This window comes from Bactrocera dorsalis, chromosome 4, assembly GCF_023373825.1.
Source record: "Bactrocera dorsalis isolate Fly_Bdor chromosome 4, ASM2337382v1, whole genome shotgun sequence".
Classification (NCBI taxonomy): Eukaryota; Metazoa; Arthropoda; class Insecta; order Diptera; family Tephritidae; genus Bactrocera; species Bactrocera dorsalis.
This window is the reverse complement of record NC_064306.1, coordinates 41,989,783-42,011,028: the sequence shown is the minus strand read 5'-3', so window position 1 is coordinate 42,011,028 and position 21,246 is coordinate 41,989,783. Positions and strand designations below refer to the sequence as shown.

General features: G+C 37.2%; 2 protein-coding genes across 3 annotated transcripts; both read right to left on the bottom strand.

Annotated features, from left to right (window-relative positions):
- Nucleotides 1-2,087: 2,087 nt before the first annotated feature.
- On the bottom strand, nucleotides 2,088-5,850 carry LOC105224147 (juvenile hormone esterase). The gene is made up of 8 exons (XM_049455557.1): nucleotides 5,567-5,850; nucleotides 4,056-4,199; nucleotides 3,648-3,987; nucleotides 3,376-3,578; nucleotides 2,964-3,311; nucleotides 2,735-2,900; nucleotides 2,541-2,676; nucleotides 2,088-2,465 (listed from the first exon to the last, which is right to left on the bottom strand). Exons 1-8 carry the CDS (start codon nucleotides 5,783-5,785, stop codon nucleotides 2,252-2,254), a joined length of 1,770 nt encoding a protein of 589 aa, XP_049311514.1. The 5' UTR covers nucleotides 5,786-5,850; the 3' UTR covers nucleotides 2,088-2,251.
- On the bottom strand, nucleotides 2,088-16,518 carry LOC125778366 (juvenile hormone esterase-like). 2 transcript variants are annotated; one of them, XM_049455560.1, is made up of 9 exons: nucleotides 16,224-16,518; nucleotides 14,760-14,903; nucleotides 14,352-14,691; nucleotides 14,080-14,282; nucleotides 13,658-14,005; nucleotides 13,429-13,594; nucleotides 13,231-13,366; nucleotides 12,901-13,154; nucleotides 2,088-2,211 (listed from the first exon to the last, which is right to left on the bottom strand). In XM_049455560.1, the coding sequence occupies exons 1-8, from the start codon at nucleotides 16,440-16,442 to the stop codon at nucleotides 12,941-12,943; spliced, it is 1,770 nt and encodes a 589-aa protein (XP_049311517.1). In that variant the 5' UTR covers nucleotides 16,443-16,518; the 3' UTR covers nucleotides 2,088-2,211; nucleotides 12,901-12,940. The 2 variants fall into 2 exon arrangements, with proteins under 2 accessions (XP_049311517.1, XP_049311515.1); XM_049455558.1 differs by lacking the exon at nucleotides 2,088-2,211 and having other exon boundaries at nucleotides 12,789-13,154.
- Between the last annotated feature and the right edge of the window lie 4,728 nt (nucleotides 16,519-21,246).

Here is a 21,246-nt window from a genome sequence, read left to right as displayed (position 1 = left end):
AATAGTTAAAAATTAAAATTATTTAATTAACTCAATTGAAATGGAAAATATTTGAAAAAAAATAATAATAATTTCTAGTGTTTTAAGGAAATTGCTACTTAAATCAGAAAAGAAATATAAGAAAAAAACACAAAATTAAATGAAGAAAAAATGGTCTTCATTTCATTGAAAAATCAAATATATATTTAAAATACTAAAAAATAATACGGTTGGAGAATTTTATTTATTTCTAAACACAATAGTGCATAATGAGCCAGATTTTTATTAACAAAAAAATAAAAACAGAAAAAACGTGAATAACCGAAGTTCTAATACCCTTCGCAAATACAAAAGGTTCCTTACAAGAGCTTGATCCCATTCGATTCAGTCTGTATGACAGCTATAAGCTATAGTGATCCGAACTGAACAATTTCTGCGAAAATTGCAGCAATGTGTTAGAAATTTACACATACAAAATTTCTTGAAGATATCTTGTCAAATGAAAATGTTTTCCCTGCAAGCACTTGATTCCCATCGTTCAGTTTGTATGACAGCTATATCTTATAGTGGTCTGATATCGGCGGTTCCGATAAATGAGCAATTTCTGGGGAAGAAAAGGACGTTAGCAGAATTTCAGATCGATAATTCAAAAACTGAGGACTAGTTCGCGTATATATAGAGACGGACAAATAGACGGATATGGCTAAGTCGACTCCGTGGTCGCTTTTTGAGTGTTAGAAACTTCGTGTCAAACTGTTGTGGATATAAAATGTAAACGTGTATATTATTCTAGTATTGTCAAAAATTCTCTTAGACTTCTATTAATATTAAGAATAAATATCTACATCTAGCGGATGTTGCGTTTTGCAAAGGCTCTCTGCTTAGTGATATTAATAAGAAGAGCCAAGTCAGCGAACACATGCTTTTGCTAAAAACTTGACAATAGCCGCCACCTGTAGGGTAAATTTTTGGAGAAGTATTTTATACTGACCTCTATATATTAGTTTCTATGTCAAATTGAACAGTCGAGCCGTCAACCAGTGCATTGCCTTATGAGACTTATTTTATTGAGTTCGGAGCTTAAGGGGTTACTAAAAATCTAGTTTTTTTATTGTCTTATTAAACTCTGCAATAATTCTCGAATATTGTCCTAAATTTTCAAGTGTAATAGCTTCGGAGATACAACTTTGCGCTCGAGGCTAGCTAGGCTTAATACGCCGTCTTTAAACAGGATTTTCTCAAAAATTGGTTTTCACTGAAATTTTAATTTTTTTGTAAAATATAATTTTCAGCTTTTACCTTAGTCCAAGTTCTAAGTTAAGATTTTATCTAAAACACTGATATTTTCATCTTAGATGATCTTGTAAGGAGTTATCTTGCCAACGTAGGGTGCATCTTTTTTCCGAGGGGTCATCTGAAATGGCGTCACAATGGCCGAGTTTAATATATTTTTTCCAAAAATTTCAAAATTTTTGTTTGTTAATCGTGTATGTTTGCAACAATAAAAAATTCTAATAAAATATTTTATTTTTTATATGGGAAAAAGTTCTTGAAAAAATACTCTTTTTTTTACCCGAGGAAAGCCATGTAACCCCTTAATGTAAATTTCCAGTAGGAAGATCCAAAAGTCAAAAAATCCTACATGTTAGGCAATTTTTATTATCATTTTCGATTGAAGCAATCCAAAATTAACAAGAAACAGCTCCTAACATCACTATCGCAAAATGACATAAAACTAATGTAAGTCTTGGAGATAGTTTCGGGGTAAACTGATCATCTAATACGAGTATACATAAATATACAATATACTCTTGAATTCGGTGTACTTAATAGAAAAAATATTCACTGAAAGTAACTTTATAAGAATGATGAATGAGACCAAAGGGAAACGAAACGTTGAGGCAAAGTAGAATTGTTTTATTTTGACGCACAAAAGAAGCTCAAAAATAACAGTGTATCAACAATCCGGCTAAGTCGGGGGAAAAGATCGCAACTTCAGCAAATGAAGTCCGAAATGGTTTAAGGTTAAAAATGGTAAATGGTAAATAAATGTATGTATGAATGTATTCCTTGATTTCTTGAAGATAGTGGACTTAGATGAACATATGTATATGATATAGCAAACTTCATCGAAGCTAGTATATAGAATTTATTAAAACCAAGGAACCACGAAGTTCAGGTTACATACAAAAAATAAAGACATATACTGAAAAAGCAGGTCGACAGTAGGACCTAGAAAATGAGAAACATTTCGCAACTGTATATAACCGCTTTACAATTCATCTCGTATTTTCTTCTCCCGTTGTTCCGCCGGAATGTGAGCTTGGAGTTGTCGCCAGAAATTTGTACGATCGCCATAGATATCACGCTCCATTTGTAGCACAGTGAATTCATCGGGTGTCTTGTGACCTAAACGTGCATAATTAACGGGATAGCCCGTGACGGGTTCCCAGGGTGTTAAGTTTGAGCCAGCAGGCGTTGGATTGCTGTGAATATTAATTAAATAATTTATTAAATTATAAAAAAAAAACAATTGTTAACCACTCAAGGTTCTGACCCACCCCTCACTAGCGAAGTTCACCCACATTTCCAGTATGGCCTCGCGTAGTACAATATCGTTCTCGGTGGGGGATGAGCTTACGAAGAGACTAAGACCCAAGGGAAAGAGGTATTGCAATTCCTCGGCATGACAGACGCCTAGAACAGAAAAGAAATTGCCAATACTTCACTACATATTTCGAGAAGAGAATTTTACCGAAGAAATCTTCAGGGTCTGCACCGAAAAGTTCGGAGAAACTGGCTGGACTACGATGCTCAAAGAGATATACGTAAAAGGGCGGTAACTGTTTTGAGTTTTGAGCTTCAACGCGCTGTTTGATATACTCATCGATACCAGCAATAAACCAGCCATCAGAGTAAAGCTGTTAGAATATAATACAATATAGTGGAGCTAATTAAGAGTTTTGATTTTTGTGTGCACTTACGTCCGTGAAATTGTGATGATTCTCTTTGTCATAGTTATGTCCCTCTTTGAAGTAGAACTGTTCTATTTGATGTGTAATCTCATCACGCACTTCCGGCTTGTGATGGTCGTATTGTAGTTGAATTGGTAGAATCTTTTGAAATTGATTTTTTAAATCAGTCAAAAGCCCAGGTGAGGTAAGTAAGGGCACACTTCTCAGTAGACCTTCCTCCGAGGTAGCACCAATTATAAGTGGTAAGGAGAAGCCGTGTGGCATGCCACCATCACGTGGTAAGACGGTAAGGAAGGCACCCTCATGTGGAGGCTCAACAACAGGTTGGAATGGCATCATGGGATCAAAGTCCCATTCCTAAAGATAATCACACAAGATTTGTTGTTCACACTAAATACATATAAGTTTAACTAAAACTCACGAAGAACTCGTAGAGCGTAGCAACGACATCGCTGGCCTCTTTAGTGCGTAAGCAGCGCAATATATGTTGCCAATTTTGCTCAGGATTACACCCAACTAATTGTGCGACCTTCCGTGCACGTTTTGCGGGTGTGCCTTTATGCTCTGGTTGTGCCCAGGGATTGTAGTATGAACCCGACTGTACTATGGCTTTATGGAAGAGTCCTGCAGTTAAATAAAATTCCGTTGTATAATATTTGATATGCAAAAACAGCATGCTAATTTGTATACTACCTTCCGACAAGCTCGATACCAATTGATACGTAACACTAGCGCCACCCGCACTATTGCCGAAAATCGTAACACTATTTGGATCGCCACCGAATGCGGCAATATTTTGCTGTACCCAACGTAAAATGAGCGACTGATCTTTTAAACCGAAATTGCCGGGACAATCTAAAGTCTCTGTGCTTAGAAAGCCGAGCGTGCCCAAGCGGTAGTTGCCGGAAACCAATATAATATCATGATCTAGTAAATAATCGGGCGCATAGTAGCTGCTCACGCCAGAGCCGCTAATAAAACCGCCACCATGAATATTAACCATAACCGGTAAGGGTTTCGATGTTCGTGGTTTCTTCGTAGACAAATAATAAAAATATGGATTTGTGTTGATTATAAGTAATACTGGAAGATTAAACCTACCTCTGGCGTGTAGACATTCAGATAAAGACAGTCTTCACTACCGACGATTTGTGTTTGGCGTGTGAATGGATCGCGATGTATGCATACTTCTGAGTCTCTTATCGCGAGACGCTCGCCCGACCACGGGCCATAGGGTACTGGTGGCTAAGCAAGAAAGAAATACTTGTATATATAAATGGCATATCAGTAAACAAGAGAGGAGGAGGTAGGGAACGTATGTGCCAAGTAAATGCACTCTATTTAAAGACACTGATTAGTTGTTATCATGGCATTTCGAGCGGTATTTGTTTAGAAAGTCGATAAAGGAATTATCAAAACACTTAAGCGTCAAATGTATGAAGGTCATTTTCAGAGTTTTTCATTGATCAAGCTATGAAGTCTTGCAAATAGCCCTCTGAGGGGAGAGAGCGCGAGACGCGCGACGTATTTGGCAAAAGAAGGTGAGATAAGTATAAGAACAAGCATGTTGTAATTGACATGTAGAGATGCCATATAGGTAAATGGAGAGTGAAAAATAGATCTTAAGTGCTTTTGGAACCATTAGTAATGTGTTGTTTAGTATTTTGATCGTATAATATCTCTGGAGGAACACACGTCCGCAGAATGAGGTTGCCAGACGGAAAAGACAAAAGGGAAATAATGGAGCACTTGTCTCGCATTGGCAGGTCTACGCTGTAAGCATCTGTGGTCCTCACGGTATAATAAACTGAAGGAGGTATCCATAGTAAGGTCGTAGAGTCTGTTAAAATTAGCAGTAGGCGAAAGCATCCTAAGGGATGACTACCGCTCAAGGACTTAGAATCGAACTCCATCTGGATCGCAAAGGACCAAAGGACCTGGTCGATGCGTGACTTATTGGCCTATCAGATTTACCTAACCCAACTTTTATAAAATTTTGCTAAATAATCTGGTTAAAGGACATTGACTATAAAAAATGTTCAAAAACGAGCTCTACTTTTGAAAGCTTGAAGATTTAAACAAGGACACATCCTAAATTTACCGAACTTGGTATGTTGTTAGGACAAGAAATAATTAATGTCCAAATTTAGCTTGATCTTTAACTAACTTTACTTAAATATGCATTAGATGTGGGCAGTTCTAGCCCTAAAGGTCCTCGTATTTGTATAAATTGGCATATAAGAAATTCACAAAACTGTAAGGATAGGAATTGTTAGGATTGCTTCGTTGGTGCTTCTGGTCCAGTCGGGTTGATGGAATATCGGTGAAATCATTAGATTTGCTAAGTGAGAGTTTAAGGAGTCACAATATTATCGAACACTACACATCTGGAAAATGGAGATCTGTTTAAGTCGACTCTCGCTTGATTTCTTTTTTACAATAAATTTGATGGCCTGGAAGCACCAAAGAAATAGCGATCGCTATTCGAATTTTTTCAGCACTTAACTTTTCGCCACACCTCAAGGCTACTTTTTACACTAGTGCCCTCTGATAATTTTCTATTTATATATACTTTACAGCAGCACTATTTGCGGCAGAATACTTTCACTCACTTTAAACCTCAAATCACCCACAGGCGGCAACGCATACGGCACACCCATAAAGGCGCGTACATGTCGCCCTTTATGTGAGGTCCAATGGCGTCCCACCAGCACACCGCCATGTGACAAACGGACTTTTAACTGATCCGATGTACGCGCCGCGATCAATACGTATAACTCACTCAAAGCGAGCAGAAAAAGTATAGCAAACACTGAATATTTCAAAGCCATTTTTTAATTTATAGTCACACACTGAATCAAACGTTTCTAACACGTTGGTGATCGGGTAGCGACTGACACTTGTTGGGGCTCTTGAAACGCTTTTAAGATAACAGTGCTGTTTGCCAAACTCGCCCTCCGTAGATCCGTTATCATCATCATAGCTGAGAGCGGTATGAAGTTGACACTCAATGAGCCGTGTGCTCAGTAATTACCCAGTAGGGCGAAATCAAAGTAAGAAGACATCTTTTTGGTTGAGAACTAGTAAAATTTAGGCACATAGTTAGCATTGCTAAGTCGATCAGTTCATGTATTTTGAAGTGCGCTTTAGTGTTAAGACTGCTTCCGTACATGTAAAGCAACCGTGATCCTCTCATTATAGACGATTTCTTAAAATACATGGATCTACAGATCGTACCGATTCTAACTGTACAATTTTGTATTATTTTTTTTACTAGTTTGGTTGTAATGAAAAAGGAATGCAATGTAGTCGGTCGACTTTTGCGTGGTCATTCGATATTGATTATATACTTTGTTATAGAATATTGTTAGCCTCACCTTACATGGCACGCTTCACTGCAGGGTATTTCATCATACAAAATTATAGATTCAAACTTACTTAATCACATATGATTGAATAAGTTTCTCAGTGGATTGTTGTTACCTACCTGAGGGTATTGAGCAAACATGCTTGTAATTTGAGAATTCTGTTTTAAGTTAAACTGTGCCTGACAGCGATTATTATTATTATATTTAATTACACTACAGATCAAAAAAGGAGGATCCACTGACCTTGATAATGAATTAAGTGAATAATTTTGACAGTAATTACTAAATTTCGGCAATTTGGTTATTAAAATAGTAATATTATTCTCTGATTTGATTGTTTGGCTAGTAAATTACAGAGGTGAGAGATACTTTTTAGTGTCTGTGTGCTCAGAATTTGGTTAAAAAATGTTAATTTAGGTTTACATCACTGACTCGCTTGAAATTATGCTTGATCATTGATAAATGACAAGCATATATTATCCCTTCACATTTCAAAAATTAACATATTTACTTGAGAGAACGCAAAGCGTTTCTTACTCAGTTATTTTATAAACAAATTTATGCAAAGAACCCTCTTTGGAGAAGTACAAATACCTAGTTTTGTAAGCCATAAGCACGTCCATAATATGTTGTCGTCGCTTAAGACATATGTATGTAAAGACTTAATTTACTTTTTATTTCAATGTAGTTTAACTGGTAGATGATCCATCCAAGTTCAGGAGACCAATTGCAGACAAAGGTCGCTCGAAATTTTTTGTAACAAGAGGAAAGTTTGAAAGAGAAATCTAGAAATCAAATTAAAAATTTTTTTGCTAATAAACCATCTGATCAAATTTGACTCAGACGGGTTCTTTTTTTTTAACTATAATAAATTAGTCTTTTGTTAAGGCCACGTTGTAGCCATTAAGGTAGCAGTAAGTCCGTTGCTCCGGAGTGCAAACTCCTTCAGAAAAGTGACCATTCACTCAGATAGCAGAGCGGCGATACTAGCCTTGAACTTGAGTGCCTAACCTTGCTATCAATAGCATCGAGTGTCTTAGTAATAACACTGGTATGGGTTCAGGGCCGAAGTGGATATTGCCGAAAATTACAAAGCTGTTAAGCTATAGAGGAAAGGCACCCTAGAATCGCTTTCGGTAGAATGCTAGCGGATAAGTGCATCCTCCGTATCCTCTTGTGTTCTAATACTACATAGCGGGGCTTCGCGGAAGCGGTCGCAAAAGCCTTTTGGTTCAAGATCGTTCGCAGGAGCTCTAGTGATATATTTGCCCTAAGTAAGGTAATTAAGGGGCTTTAACAAGACGTTGCCCTATTGGCATCCATACTGTATGGTTAGGAATCTTAACGGACACCATTTGCAGTACGGAGAAAGATGAATTGGGAACAACTCAACACTTCCTTCCTCTATCTCGCAATTGGGAGGTCAAGACTTAAGCACTTGGGAGCGCATAACTTCAGACATACCACCAAAGACACCAAAATTAATCCCAGCCGAGGGTTATAGCAAGTATATGGAGAATTGGATTAAACATTAGCAAGCTTGTATTGCTTTAGGAGCGCAATTTGAAGACGTTAATAAAGACATGCATTTAAATACGTGGTTAATGTGGATATGCATTTTTTAAGCTGACAATTTAAATCAAATTTACGTTAATGCCAATTTCAAATTAGCGAGATCAATGAGTCGAATCAAACAAAGGGATGTGAACTTGAACAATGGATTAGCGACTATGCATGCAAGTTTTGAGCTATGATAAGCTCTCTATGCATGTATAAACTTGGAGCTAAAATTATGAAATACCAGATCGTATCAGTACTCTTTCTTAAATGCTCTTGTGATTATTTGTTTATAATTATTTTGTATAATATATATATTTTATAATTATCAGTGACAATAAAACGTAATTTATTAGCGCAAATAAATTTAATACATGCTCGTATATATTATATAAAAATTCAATTAAACTATACTAGATTAAGCTATAAAGTAGAATAAATGCAAACTCACTCTCTCCTTATCAGCCATTTGAGAAGCTGAGCGCGCGTTTCAACTTTGTTACATATCAGGTGTTAATCTTGTTACAACAATGGATATATCTATATACGAGTATTAATATGTACAATGATATATGTATATTCTAGCATCATATGATTATACGAGTACGTGAATCTAATTAGTTAACATCTCTTAAATGAGTATTGTGAGTGATATTTACTAACACCCGTATTAGTTACCATACCGTTATCATATTTGGAATGCACTTGTGAATTAAAGGCAACCGCCGAAGGGGATACAAAGAATGCACTTAATAGTAATAAATTACCTTTTATTTATAGTTATCTTTCTTATCTTTTGTACGATTCATAACAGGCCAATTGAAAAGTTCCCGGCCTACTATAGTAAAACTATTTTTTTTGGCAAATTTTACTCTTTTTTATTCAACATAGTTTCCTTAAAGGGTGTTACAATGATTATAGCGACTCTCCAACTTTTCGATAACATTTTTGGCGTAAAATAGGCCTCAGTTTCACCGATCGCTTTTGCATTCGACGAAAATTTCATTCCATTCTTTTTAGATTTGAGAACAGAAATTAGTTGCTGAAGGCGAGATTTGCAGAATAGAGTGGATGCTGAGGACATTCGGAGCCTAATTGACAGATTTTTGACATCGCATTCACTAACTTGTAACACGGTGCATTGTCTTGTTGAAACAGCACACTCTTTTTCTTCTATTGCGGTGGATTTTAGGCGATTTCGTCCTTCAAACGGTCCAATAACGCTATATAATAGTCGTTGTTGAAGGTCCTTCCTCTTTCAAGATACAGTAGAAACTCGTTTATCCGGCCCTCAGTTATACGGATTCGCGATTATCCGGACTACCAATCGCGACCAATTTATATGTACCTACGTAGAAATTATGGAATCATGAACGTGTCGGAACTTGCATATTTCGCTCGCGCAGTGTGGGGTCGCTGCCGCTGCCCGCGCGTTTTTCTGCGTGTTTGTTGTTTTGCCGGTGCACCGAGAGGAAATATATGCAATTCTTGCACCGTGCAAGGGGTTTGCAAGAGCGAGAGAATACCCCTAGAGTAATACTGTGAGTCTACTACAACTGAAACAAATTCGTGATATAGCAGCAATGAAGAGAAAAAGTTGCTTACGTTAAATGACAATTACCATTTTAAACCAAATTAAACTTATTACCTACCTACTTATTTCATGATTACCAAATGCAAATTACCAAATACATATTGTAGACAAATTATTCGTACATACCGTACCTAAATATTTTATTGTATTTCATGATTAATGCTGCAGTTTAGTATTACGTATGTAGTGTAATCTAAGAAAATATGTACATACATACATAAGTAAGTGTTCATTTCTTAATAAACATTGATTTTCGTTGCAGGATATGAATATCTATTTGTTTTTTTTCATACATTCGATTATCCGGATTTTCGATTATCCGAATGCCTATCGACAACAATTAGTCCGGATAATCGAGTTTCTACTGTAGTCAATTAAAATTGTTCCACACGCATCCCAAAATAAAGACACCATAACCTTGCCAGCCGAGGGTTGCGTTTCTCCACGCTTCGGAGCAGGTTCATCGTGAGCTGTCCATTCGGTTGACCGTCGTTTGGACTCCGGAGTGAAACGATCTAGGCATGCTTCATTTATTGTCCGATATCGATACATAAATTCGGGTTTATTACACTGGAACATCTCCAAACACTGTTCCGATTCCACTTATCGTTGTTGTACCCTGAACAGGGTATATTAAGGAAGGAAGAAGGAAGTATACGTATATATACAAATGATCCGTATGTTGATCTGAGTCGATTTATCCATGTCCGTCTGTATATATACGAACTAGTCCCTCAGTTTTTATGATATCGTTTTGAAATTTTGCAAACGTCATTTTTACTTAAAAAAGCTGTTCATTTGTCGGAATTGCCGATATCGGACTTCTATAACATATAGCTGCCATACAAACTGAATGATCGGAATCAAGTTCTTGCATGGAAAACTTTCACATTTGACAATATATCTTCACAAAAGATTGCACACGTTATTTTCTAAGATAATAATGTAATATACGAAGAAAATGTTCAGGCTTAAGTACTATAGCAAATAGCTGCTATACAAACTCAACTATCGGAATCTAGTACTGGTATGGAAAACTTTTGCATTTGACGTGGTATCTTTACGAAATTTGGCCCGGCACTCACCTTGCTATCTCCTATCAAAATACGTTCCGCTGATATCTCTAGAGTGCCTGCTATCTCGAACAACTTCACTTTACAGTCTTTCAGAATTATTTTGTGGGTTTTTTGCATTTAATTCTAATATCGCTATATTTCGATGTGTCAAGCTGGGGACCCTTCAATCGACATGTTAATTTTAGGTGTAAAAGTATGTATCTAAGCATTAAGAAAAGCTAATCAACTTAGCTATCTTATATGATAAGACGTTTTTTATGATAGTCACAGTGCAAATGCGGCTTGTTGCAAAAATTACGGTAATAAATAAATATATAATAATATGTATCAAGCCCCTTTATTTAATATGCATGCGGATGTACTAGTAAGCTCTCTATTGATAAAGAACAGTCAACAATGGAATAAATGACAAAGCAAATACCGCTTGACTGCTTGTGTAGCAAATTATTGAAGATAAGTACTTACTTACGTACATATGTTCAAATGTATAATTAAGTGCTTATACGTATATAATTAAAAACAAGAAAAAACGTTAACTTCGGCTGCAACGAAGCTAATATACCCTTCACAGGTGCATTCCTGTTAGAAAATATGTGTTCAGTTTGTATGGAAGCTATATGCTATAGTAATCCGATCTGAACAATTTTTTCGGAGATTAGATTAGCTTTAGAAAATAATCTATACCAAATTTCGTGAATACATCTTGTCAAATACAAAAGTTTTCCATACAAGAACTTGATTCCGATCGCTCAGATTGTATGGCAGCTATATGCAATGGTAAGCCGATCTGAATAATTTCTTATGGCATTACATTATCATCTTAGAAATGCGAAAGTTTTCCCTACAAGCACTTGATTTCGTTCGTTTAGTTTTAGCTAGTTTAGCTACTATATGCTATAGTGGTCCGACATCGGCGGTTCCGAGAAATGAGCAACTTCTGGAGGAGAGAAGGACGTGAGCAGAATTTCATATCGATAACTCAAAAACTGAGGAACAAGTTCGTGTATATATAGAGACGGACAAATAGACGGATATGGCTAAATCGACTGAGTGGTCTCTTTTTGAGTATTAGAAACTTCGTGGCAAATTGTTCTGGGTATAAAATGTAAAAGTGTATATTCTAGTCTTGAAAAAATTTGCTTATTTAAGGATTAGCCTTTACCTTTCAAAAATATGAGTACAAATTTGACAGCTTTCGAACTTTAGTTTATGAGATATAACGTTATGGGAAAAGTAACTTCGACTACTACATTGCGTTGTTGGAGCGTTTGAAGGAGAAAATCGGGGCATAACGGCCTCATTTGAAGAAGAAGAAAGTTCTGTTTCATTAAGACAACGCACCGTGTCACAAATCAATTAATACGATGCCAAATATCATGAATTGCGTTTCGAATTACTTCTACATTCACCGTATTCTCTAAATCTGTTAAAGTTTTGTCAAAATTCAACTTCGGTCTATGGGTTCTTGAAAAGTTTAAAGAAGATCCGACAGTTACGGGCCAATTTTTGTTCAGCGATGAGGCCCATTTCTGGCTCAATGGGTATGTAAACAAGCAAAATTGCCACATTTGGGACGAAAAGCAAACTGAAGAGATTCAAGAGCTGTGATTTCATCCAGAAAAAACAACGGTTCGGCGTGGTTTGTGGGGCGGTGGAATCATCAGTCCCTATTTCTTCAAAAATGATATCGGTGAGAACGTAACCGTTAATGGTGACCGTTATCGCTCATGATAACCGACTATTTGATGTCTGAAATTGAAGGTCAGATCACGGCGACATTTGGTCTCAACAATACGGCGTCAGTTCCCACAAATCGCATCAATCAATGAATTTATGAAGAGAATACTTCGTTGAGCAAATAATTTCACGTTTCGGGCCGTATACCTACATAAAAATGTATTCCAAATCTCGGGAATAATAGATAAAAAAATTCATTATTGTGAGTGACTTAATTGCAAGTGACTTTAAAGGAATCTAGCAAGGGAGGATAAGAATGATGAATGAGACCAAAGGGAAATTAAGAAAAACAACATTATGATACACAAAAAAGAAATGACAAATAGCAGTTCTTCGACAACACGATTATAAAAATTGGTAATAGAGCTTAGTCGGAGGAAAAGATCGCAACTTCAGTTAATGGAGTCCGAAATGGTTTAAAGTTAAAAATGGTAAATGAATGTATACTCGTATGAGTGCAATATCATGAAAATCATTCCTTGACTTATTAAAGACAGTGGACTTAGATGAACATATATGATATTGCAAAAAATTTATTAAAATCACAGAACCACGAAGTTCAGGTTACATACAAAATATAAAGACATATTCAAAAAACAAACCACCACAAGGACCTAGAAAATGAGAAATATTTCTCAACTGTATATAGCCGCTTTACAACTCATCTCGTATTTTCTTCTCCCGTTGTTCCGCCGGAATGTGAGCTTGGAGTTGTCGCCAGAAATTTGTACGATCGCCATAGATATCACGCTCCATTTGTAGCACAGTGAATTCCTCAGGTGTCTTATGACCCAAACGTGCATAATTGACGGGGTAGCCCTTGGCGGGGGCCCAGGATGTTAAGTTCGAGCCTGCAGGCGTTGGATTGCTGTGAATATTAATTAAATAATTTATTAAATTATAAAAAAAAAAACAATTGTTAACCACTCAAGGTTCTGACCCACCCCTCACTAGCGAAGTTCACCCACATTTTCAGTATGGCCTCGCGTAGTACAATATCGTTCTCGGTGGGGGATGAGCTTACGAAGAGACTAAGACCCAAGGGAAAGAGGTATTGCAATTCCTCGGCATGACAGACGCCTAGAACAGAAAAAAAATGCCAATACTTAAAGGCACTACAAACTTTGAGAAAAGAGTTTTACCGAAGAAATCTTCAGGGTCTGCACCGAAAAGTTCGGAGAAACTGGCTGGACTACGATGCTCAAAGAGATATACGTAAAAAGGCGGTAACCGGTTCGAGTTTTGAGCTTCAACGCGCTGTTTGATGTACTCATCGATACCAGCAATAAACCAGCCATCAGAGTAAAGCTGTCAGAAGATCATAGAATATAGTGGAGCTAATTAAGATTTTCGACTTGTGTGCGCACTTACGTCCGTGAAATTGTGATGATTCTCTTTGTCATAGTTATGTCCCTCTTTGAAGTAGAACTGTTCTATTTGATGTGTAATCTCATCGCGCACTTCCGGCTTGTGATGGTCGTATTGTAGTTGAATTGGTAGAATCTTTTGAAATTGATTTTTTAAATCAGTCAAAAGCCCAGGTGAGGTAAGCAAGGGCACACTTCTCAGTAGACCTTCCTCCGAGGTAGCACCAATTATAAGTGGTAAGGAGAAGCCGTGTGGCATGCCACCATCACGTGGTAAGACGGTAAGGAAGGCACCCTCATGTGGAGGCTCAACAACAGGTTGGAATGGCATCATGGGATCAAAGTCCCATTCCTAAGCATAGTAACACACAGAGTCATACAAAAGTTTTGTTGTTCCCACTATATATAAGTTTAACTAAAACTCACGAAGAAGTCATAGAGCGTAGCAACGACATCGCTGGCCTCTTTAGTGCGTAAGCAGCGCAATATATGTTGCCAATTTTCCTCAGGATTACACCCAACCAATTGTGCGACCTTTCGTGCACGCTTTGCGGGTGTGCCTTTATGCTCTGGTTGTGCCCAGGGATTGTAGTATGAACCGGACTGTACTATGGCTTTATGGAAGAGTCCTGCAGTTAAATAAAATTCCGTTGTATAATATTTGATATGCAAAAACAGCATGCTAATTTGTATACTACCTTCCGATAAGCTCGATACCAATTGATACGTAACACTAGCGCCACCCGCACTATTGCCGAAAATCGTAACACTATTCGGATCACCACCGAATGCGGCAATATTTTGCTGTACCCAACGTAAAATGAGCGACTGATCTTTTAAACCAAAATTGCCGGGGCAATCTAAAGTCTCAGTGCTTAAGAAGCCGAGTGTACCCAAGCGGTAGTTGCCGGAAACCAATATAATATCATGATCTAGTAAATAATCAGGCGCATAGTAGCTGCTCACACCAGAGCCGCTAATAAAACCGCCACCATGAATATTAACCATAACCGGTAAGGGTTTCGATGTTCGTGGTTTCTTCGTAGACAAACAATAAAGATATGGATTTGTGTTGATTACATGTAATACTGGAAGATTAAACCTACCTCTGGCGTGTAGACATTCAGATATAGACAGTCTTCACTACCGACGATTTGTGTTTGGCGTGTGAATGGATCGCGATGTATGCATACTTCTGAGTCTCTAATCGCGAGACGCTCGCCCGACCACGGGCCATACGGTACTGGTGGCTAAGCAAGAAAGAAATACTTGTATATATAAATGGCATATCAGTAAACAAGAGAGGAGGAGGTAGGGAACGTATGTGCCAAGTAAATGCACTCTATTTAAAGCACTGATTAGTTGTTATCATGGCATTTCGAGCGGTATTTGTTTACAAAGTCGATAAAGGAATTAGCAAAAAACTGAAGCGTCAAATGTATGAAGGTCATTTTCAGAGTTTTTAATTGATCAAGCTATGAAGTATTACAAATAGCCCTCTGAGGGGAGGAGCGCCAGACACGCGACGTATTTGGCAAAAGAAGGGAGATAAGTATAAGAACAAGCATGTTGTAATTGACATGTAGAGATGCCATATAGGTAAATGGAGAGTGGAAAATAGATCTTAAGTGCTTTTGGAACCATTAGTAATGTGCTGTTTAGTATTTTCATAGCATACTACGATTTTTTTATCTTGCCAAATATAAATCACTTTTCTATAAAATCTCTGGAGGAACACACGTTCGCAGAATGAGGCTGCCAGACGGAAAAGACTACAGGATATGTCTAAAGCAAGACAAAAGGGAAATAATGGAGCACTTGTCTCGCATTGGCAGGTCTACGCTGTAAGCATCTGTGGTCCTCACGGTATAATAAACTGAAGGAGGTATCCATAGTAAGGTCGCAGAGTCTGTTAAAATTAGCAGTAGGCGAAAGCATCCTAAGGGATGACTACCGCTCAAGGACTTAGAATCGAACTCCATCTGGATCGCAAAGGACCAAAGGACCTGGTCGATGCGTGACTTATTGGCCTATCAGATTTACCTAACCCAACTTTTATAAAATTTTGCTAAATAATCTGGCTAAAGGACACTGACTATAAAAAATGTTCAAAAGCGAGCTCTACTTTTGAAAGCTTGAAGATTTAAACAAGGACACATCCTAAATTTACCGAACTTGGTATGTTGTTAGGACAAGAAATAATGAATGACCAATTTTAGCTTGACCTTTAACTAACTTTTCTTAAATATCCACTAGATGTGGGCAGTTCTAGCCCTAAAGGTCCTCGTATTTGTATAAATTGGCATATAATAGATTCACAAAACTGTAAGGATAAGAATTGTCAGGATTGCTTCATTGGTGCTTCTGGTCCAGTCCGGTTTGGTGGAATATCGTTGAAATCATTAGAGTTGCTAAGTGAGAGTTTAAGGAGTCACAATATATTCGAATTTTTTCAGCACTTAACTTTTCGCCACACCTCACGGCTACTTTTTACACTAGTGACCTCTGACAATTTTCTATTTATATACACTTTACAGCAGCACTATTTGAGGCAGAATACTTTCACTCACTTTAAACCTCAAATCGCCCACAGGCGGCAGCGCATACGGCACACCCATAAAGGCGCGTACATGTCGCCCTTTATGTGAGGTCCAATGGCGTCCCACCAGCACACCGCCATGTGGCAAACGGACTTTTAACTGATCCGATATACGCGCCGCGATCAATACGTATAACTCACTCAAAGCGAGCAGAAAAAGTATAGCAAACACTGAATATTTCAAAGCCATTTTATTTTATAGTCACACACTGAATCAAACGTTTCTAACACGTTGGTGGTCGGGTAGCGACTGACACTTGTTGGGGCTCTTGAAACGCTTTTAAGATAACAGTGCTGTTTGCCAAATAAGCCGCCCGTCGATCCGTTATCATCATCATAGCTGAGAGCGGTATGAAGTTGACACTCAATTAGCCGTGTGCTCAGTAATTACCCAGTAGGGCGAAATCAAAGTAAGAAGACATCTTTTTGGTTGAGAACTAGTAGAATTTAGGCACATAGTTAGCACTGCTATGTAAGTCGATCAGTTCATGTGTTTTGAAGTGCGCGTTATTGTTAAGACTGTTCCGTGCATGTAAAGCAGCCGTGCTCCTCTCATTACAGACGATTTCTTAAAATACATGGATCTACAGTTCGTACCGGTTCTAACTATAGAATTTTGTATTATTTTTTCTACTAGTTTGGTTGTAATGAAAAAGGAATGCAATGTAGTCAGTCGACTTTTGCGTGGTCATTCGATGTGGATTATATTCCCTAGTTGTTTACATATTAGTATAATGTTGTTAGTTAGCCTCACCTTACATGGCACGCTTCACTGCAGGGTATTTCATCATACAAAATTATAGATTCAAACTTACTTAATCACATATGATTGAATAAGCTTCTCAGTGGATTGTTGTTACCTACCTGAGGGTAGTGAGCAAACATGCTTGTAATTTGAGAATTCTGTTTTAAGTTAAACTATGCCTGACAGCGATTATTATTATTATATTTAATTACACTACAGATCAAAAAAGGAGGATCCACTGACCTTGATAATGAATTAAGTGAATAATTTTGACAGTAATTACTAAATTTCGGCAATTTGGTTATTAAAATAGTAATATTATTCTCTGATTTGATTGTTTGGCTAGTAAATGACAGAGGTGAGAAGATACTTTTTAGTGTCTGTGTGCTCAGAATTTGGTTAAAAAATGTTAATTTAGGTTTACATCACTGACTCACTTGAAATTATGCTTCATCATTGATAAATGACAAGCATATATTATCCCTTCACGTTTCAAAAATTAACATATTTACTTGAGAGAACGCAAAGCGTTTCTTACTCAGTTATTTTATAAACAAATTTATGCAAAAGAACCCTCTCTGGAGAGGTACAAATACCCAGTTTTGTAAGCTATAAGCACGTTCATAATTTGTTGTCGTCGCTTAAGACATATGTAAAGACTTAATTTGCTCTGTATTTGAATGTAGTTAAACTGGTAGATGATTCATCCAAGTTCAGGAGACCAATTGCAGACAGAGGTCGCTCGAAACTTTTTGTAACAAGAGAAAAGTTTGAAAAAGAAATCTAGAAATCAAATTAAAAAATTTTTTGCTAATAAACCATCTGATCAAATTTGACTCAGACGGGTTCTTTTTTTTTTAACTATAATAAATAAGTCTTTTGTTAAGGCCACGTTGTAGCCATTAAGGTAGCAGTAAGTCCGTTGATCCGGAGTGCAAACTCCTTCAGAAAAGTGACCATTCACTCAGGTAGCAGAGCGGCGATACTAGCCTTGAACTTGAGTGCCTAACATTGCTATCAATAGCATCGAGTGTCTTAGTAATAAAACTGCTATGAGTGTCGGGCGAAAGCGGAATTGCAGGAAATTGTGAAGCTGATGAGCTAGAGAGGAAAGCCACCCTAGAATCGCTATCGGTAGAATGGTAGCGGATTAGTGTTCCCGTATCCTCTTGTGTTCTAATATTAGAAGACTGGGCTTCACGGAAGCGGTAGTAAAAGCCTTTTGGTTCAACATCGATCGCAGGAGATCTAGTGTTATCTTCGCCCTTAGTAAGGTAGTTATGGGGCTTTAACAAGACATTGCCCTATTGGCATCCATACTGTATGGTTAGGAATCTTAACGGACACCATTTGCAGTACGGAGAAAGATGAATTGGAAACAACTGAACACTTCCTTCTTCTATCCCACATTTGGGAGGCCAAGACTTAAGCACTTGGGAGCGCATATGTTCAGACTTCCCACCGAAGACACCAAAATTCATCCCAGCCGAGGGTTATAACAAGTGTATGGAAAATTGGATTAAACAAAAGCAAGCCTGTATTGCCTTAGAAGCGTAATTTGAAAACGTTAATAAAGACATGCATTTAAATACGTGGATAATGTGAATATGCATTTTTTTTAAGCTGACAATTTAAATCAATTTTACGTTAATGCCAATTTCAAATTAGCGGGATCAATGAGTCGAATCAAACAAAGGGATGTGAACTTGAACAATGGATTAGAGACTATGCATGCAAGTTTTGAGCTATGATAAGCTCTCTATGCATGTATAAACTTGGAGCTAAAATTATGAAATACCAGATCGTATCAGTACTCTTTCTTAAATGCTCTTGTGATTATTTGTTTATAATTATTTTGTATAATATATATATTTTATAATTATCAGTGACAATAAAACGTAATTTATTAGCGCAAATAAATTTAATACATGCTCGTACATATTATATATAAATTCAATTAAATTATACTAGATTAAGCTATAAAGTAGAATAAATGCAAACTCACTCTCTCCTTATCAGCCATTTGAGAAGCTGAGCGCGCATTTCAACTTTGTTACATATCAGGTGTTAATCTTGTTACAACAATGGATATATCTATATACGAGTATTAATATGTACAATGATATCTGTACACTCGTATTCTAGCATCATATGAATATACGTGAATCTAATTAGTTAACTGCTCTTAAATGAGTATTGTGAGTGATATTTACTAACACCCGTATTAGTTACCATACCGTTATCATATTTGGAATGCACTTGTGAATTAAAGGCAACCGCCGAGGGGATACAAAGAATGCACTTAATAGTAATAAATTACCTTTTATTTATAGTCTTTATATCTTTTGTACGATTCATAACAGGTCAATTGAAAAGTTCCCGGCCTACTATAGCAAAACAATTTTTTTGGCAAATTTTACTTTTTTTTATTCAACATAGTTTCCTTAAAGGGTGTTACAATGATTATAGCGACTCTCCAACTTTTCGATAACATTTTTGGCGTAAAATAGGCCTCAGTTTCACCGATCGCTTTTTCATTCGACGATAATTTCATTCCATTCTTTTTAAATCTGAGAACAGAAAACAGTTGCTGAGGGCCAGATCTGCAGAATAGGGTGAATGCTGAGGCAATTCGAAGCCCAATTGATGGATTTTTGCATTCGTATTCACTAACTTGTAACACGGTGCATTGTCTTGGTGAAACAGCACATTCTCTTTCTTCTATTGCCACCGATTTTAGGCGATTTCGTCCACCAAACGGTTCAATAACGCTATGTAATAGTCGTTGTTGAAGATCCTTCCTCTTTCAAGATACAGTAGAAACTCGTTTATCCGGCCCTCAGTTATACGGATTCGCGATTATCCGGACTACCAATCGCGACCAATTTATATGTATGTACCTACGTAGAAATTATGGAATCATGAACGTGTCGGAACTTGCATATTTCGCTCGCGCAGTGTGGGGTCGCTGCCGCTGCCCGCGCGTTTTTCTGCGTGTTTGTTGTTTTGCCGGTGCACCGAGAGGAAATATATGCAATTCTTGCACCGTGCAAGGGGTTTGCAAGAGCGAGAGAATACCCCTAGAGTAATACTGTGAGTCTACTACAACTGAAACGAATTCGTGATATAGCAGCAATGAAGAGAAAAAGTTGCTTACGTTAAATGACAATTACCATTTTAAACCAAATTAAACTTATTACCTACCTACTTATTTCATGATTACCAAATGCAAATTACCAAATACATATTCTAGACAAATTATTCGTACATACGTACCTAAATATTTTATTGTATTTCATGATTAATGCTGCAGTTTAGTATAACGTATGTAGTGTAATCTAAGAAAATATGTACATACATACATAAGTAAGTGTTCATTTCTTAATAAACATTGATTTTCGTTGCAGGATATGAATATCTATTTGTTTTTCTTCATACATTCGATTATCCGGATTTTCGATTATCCGAATGCCTATCGACAACAATTAGTCCGGTTAATCGAGTTTCTACTGTAGTCAATAAAAATTGTTCCACGCGCATCCCAAAATAAAGACACCATAACCTTGCCAGCCGAGGGTTGCGTTTCTCCACGCTTTGGAGCAGGTTCATTGTATGCTGTCCAGTCGGTTTATCGACATTTGGACTCCGGACTGAAATGATGTAGGCATGCTTCATTTATTGTCCGATATCGACGCATAAATTCGAGGTTATTACACTAGAACAACTCCAAACACTGTTCCGATTCCACTCATCGTTGTGATACCCTGAACAGGGTATATTAAGGAAGGAAGAAGGAAGTATACGTATATATACAAATGATCCGTATGTTGATCTGAGTCGATTTATCCATGTCCGTCTGTATATATACGAACTAGTCCCTCAGTTTTTATGATATCGTTTTGAAATTTTGCAAACGTCATTTTTACTTAAAAAAGCTGTTCATTTGTCGGAATTGCCGATATCGGACTTCTATAACATATAGCTGCCATACAAACTGAATGATCGGAATCAAGTTCTTGCATGGAAAACTTTCACATTTGACAATATATCTTCACAAAAGATTGCACACGTTATTTTCTAAGATAATAATGTAATATACGAAGAAAATGTTCAGGCTTAAGTACTATAGCAAATAGCTGCTATACAAACTCAACTATCGGAATCTAGTACTGGTATGGAAAACTTTTGCATTTGACGTGGTATCTTTACGAAATTTGGCCCGGCACTCACCTTGCTATCTCCTATCAAA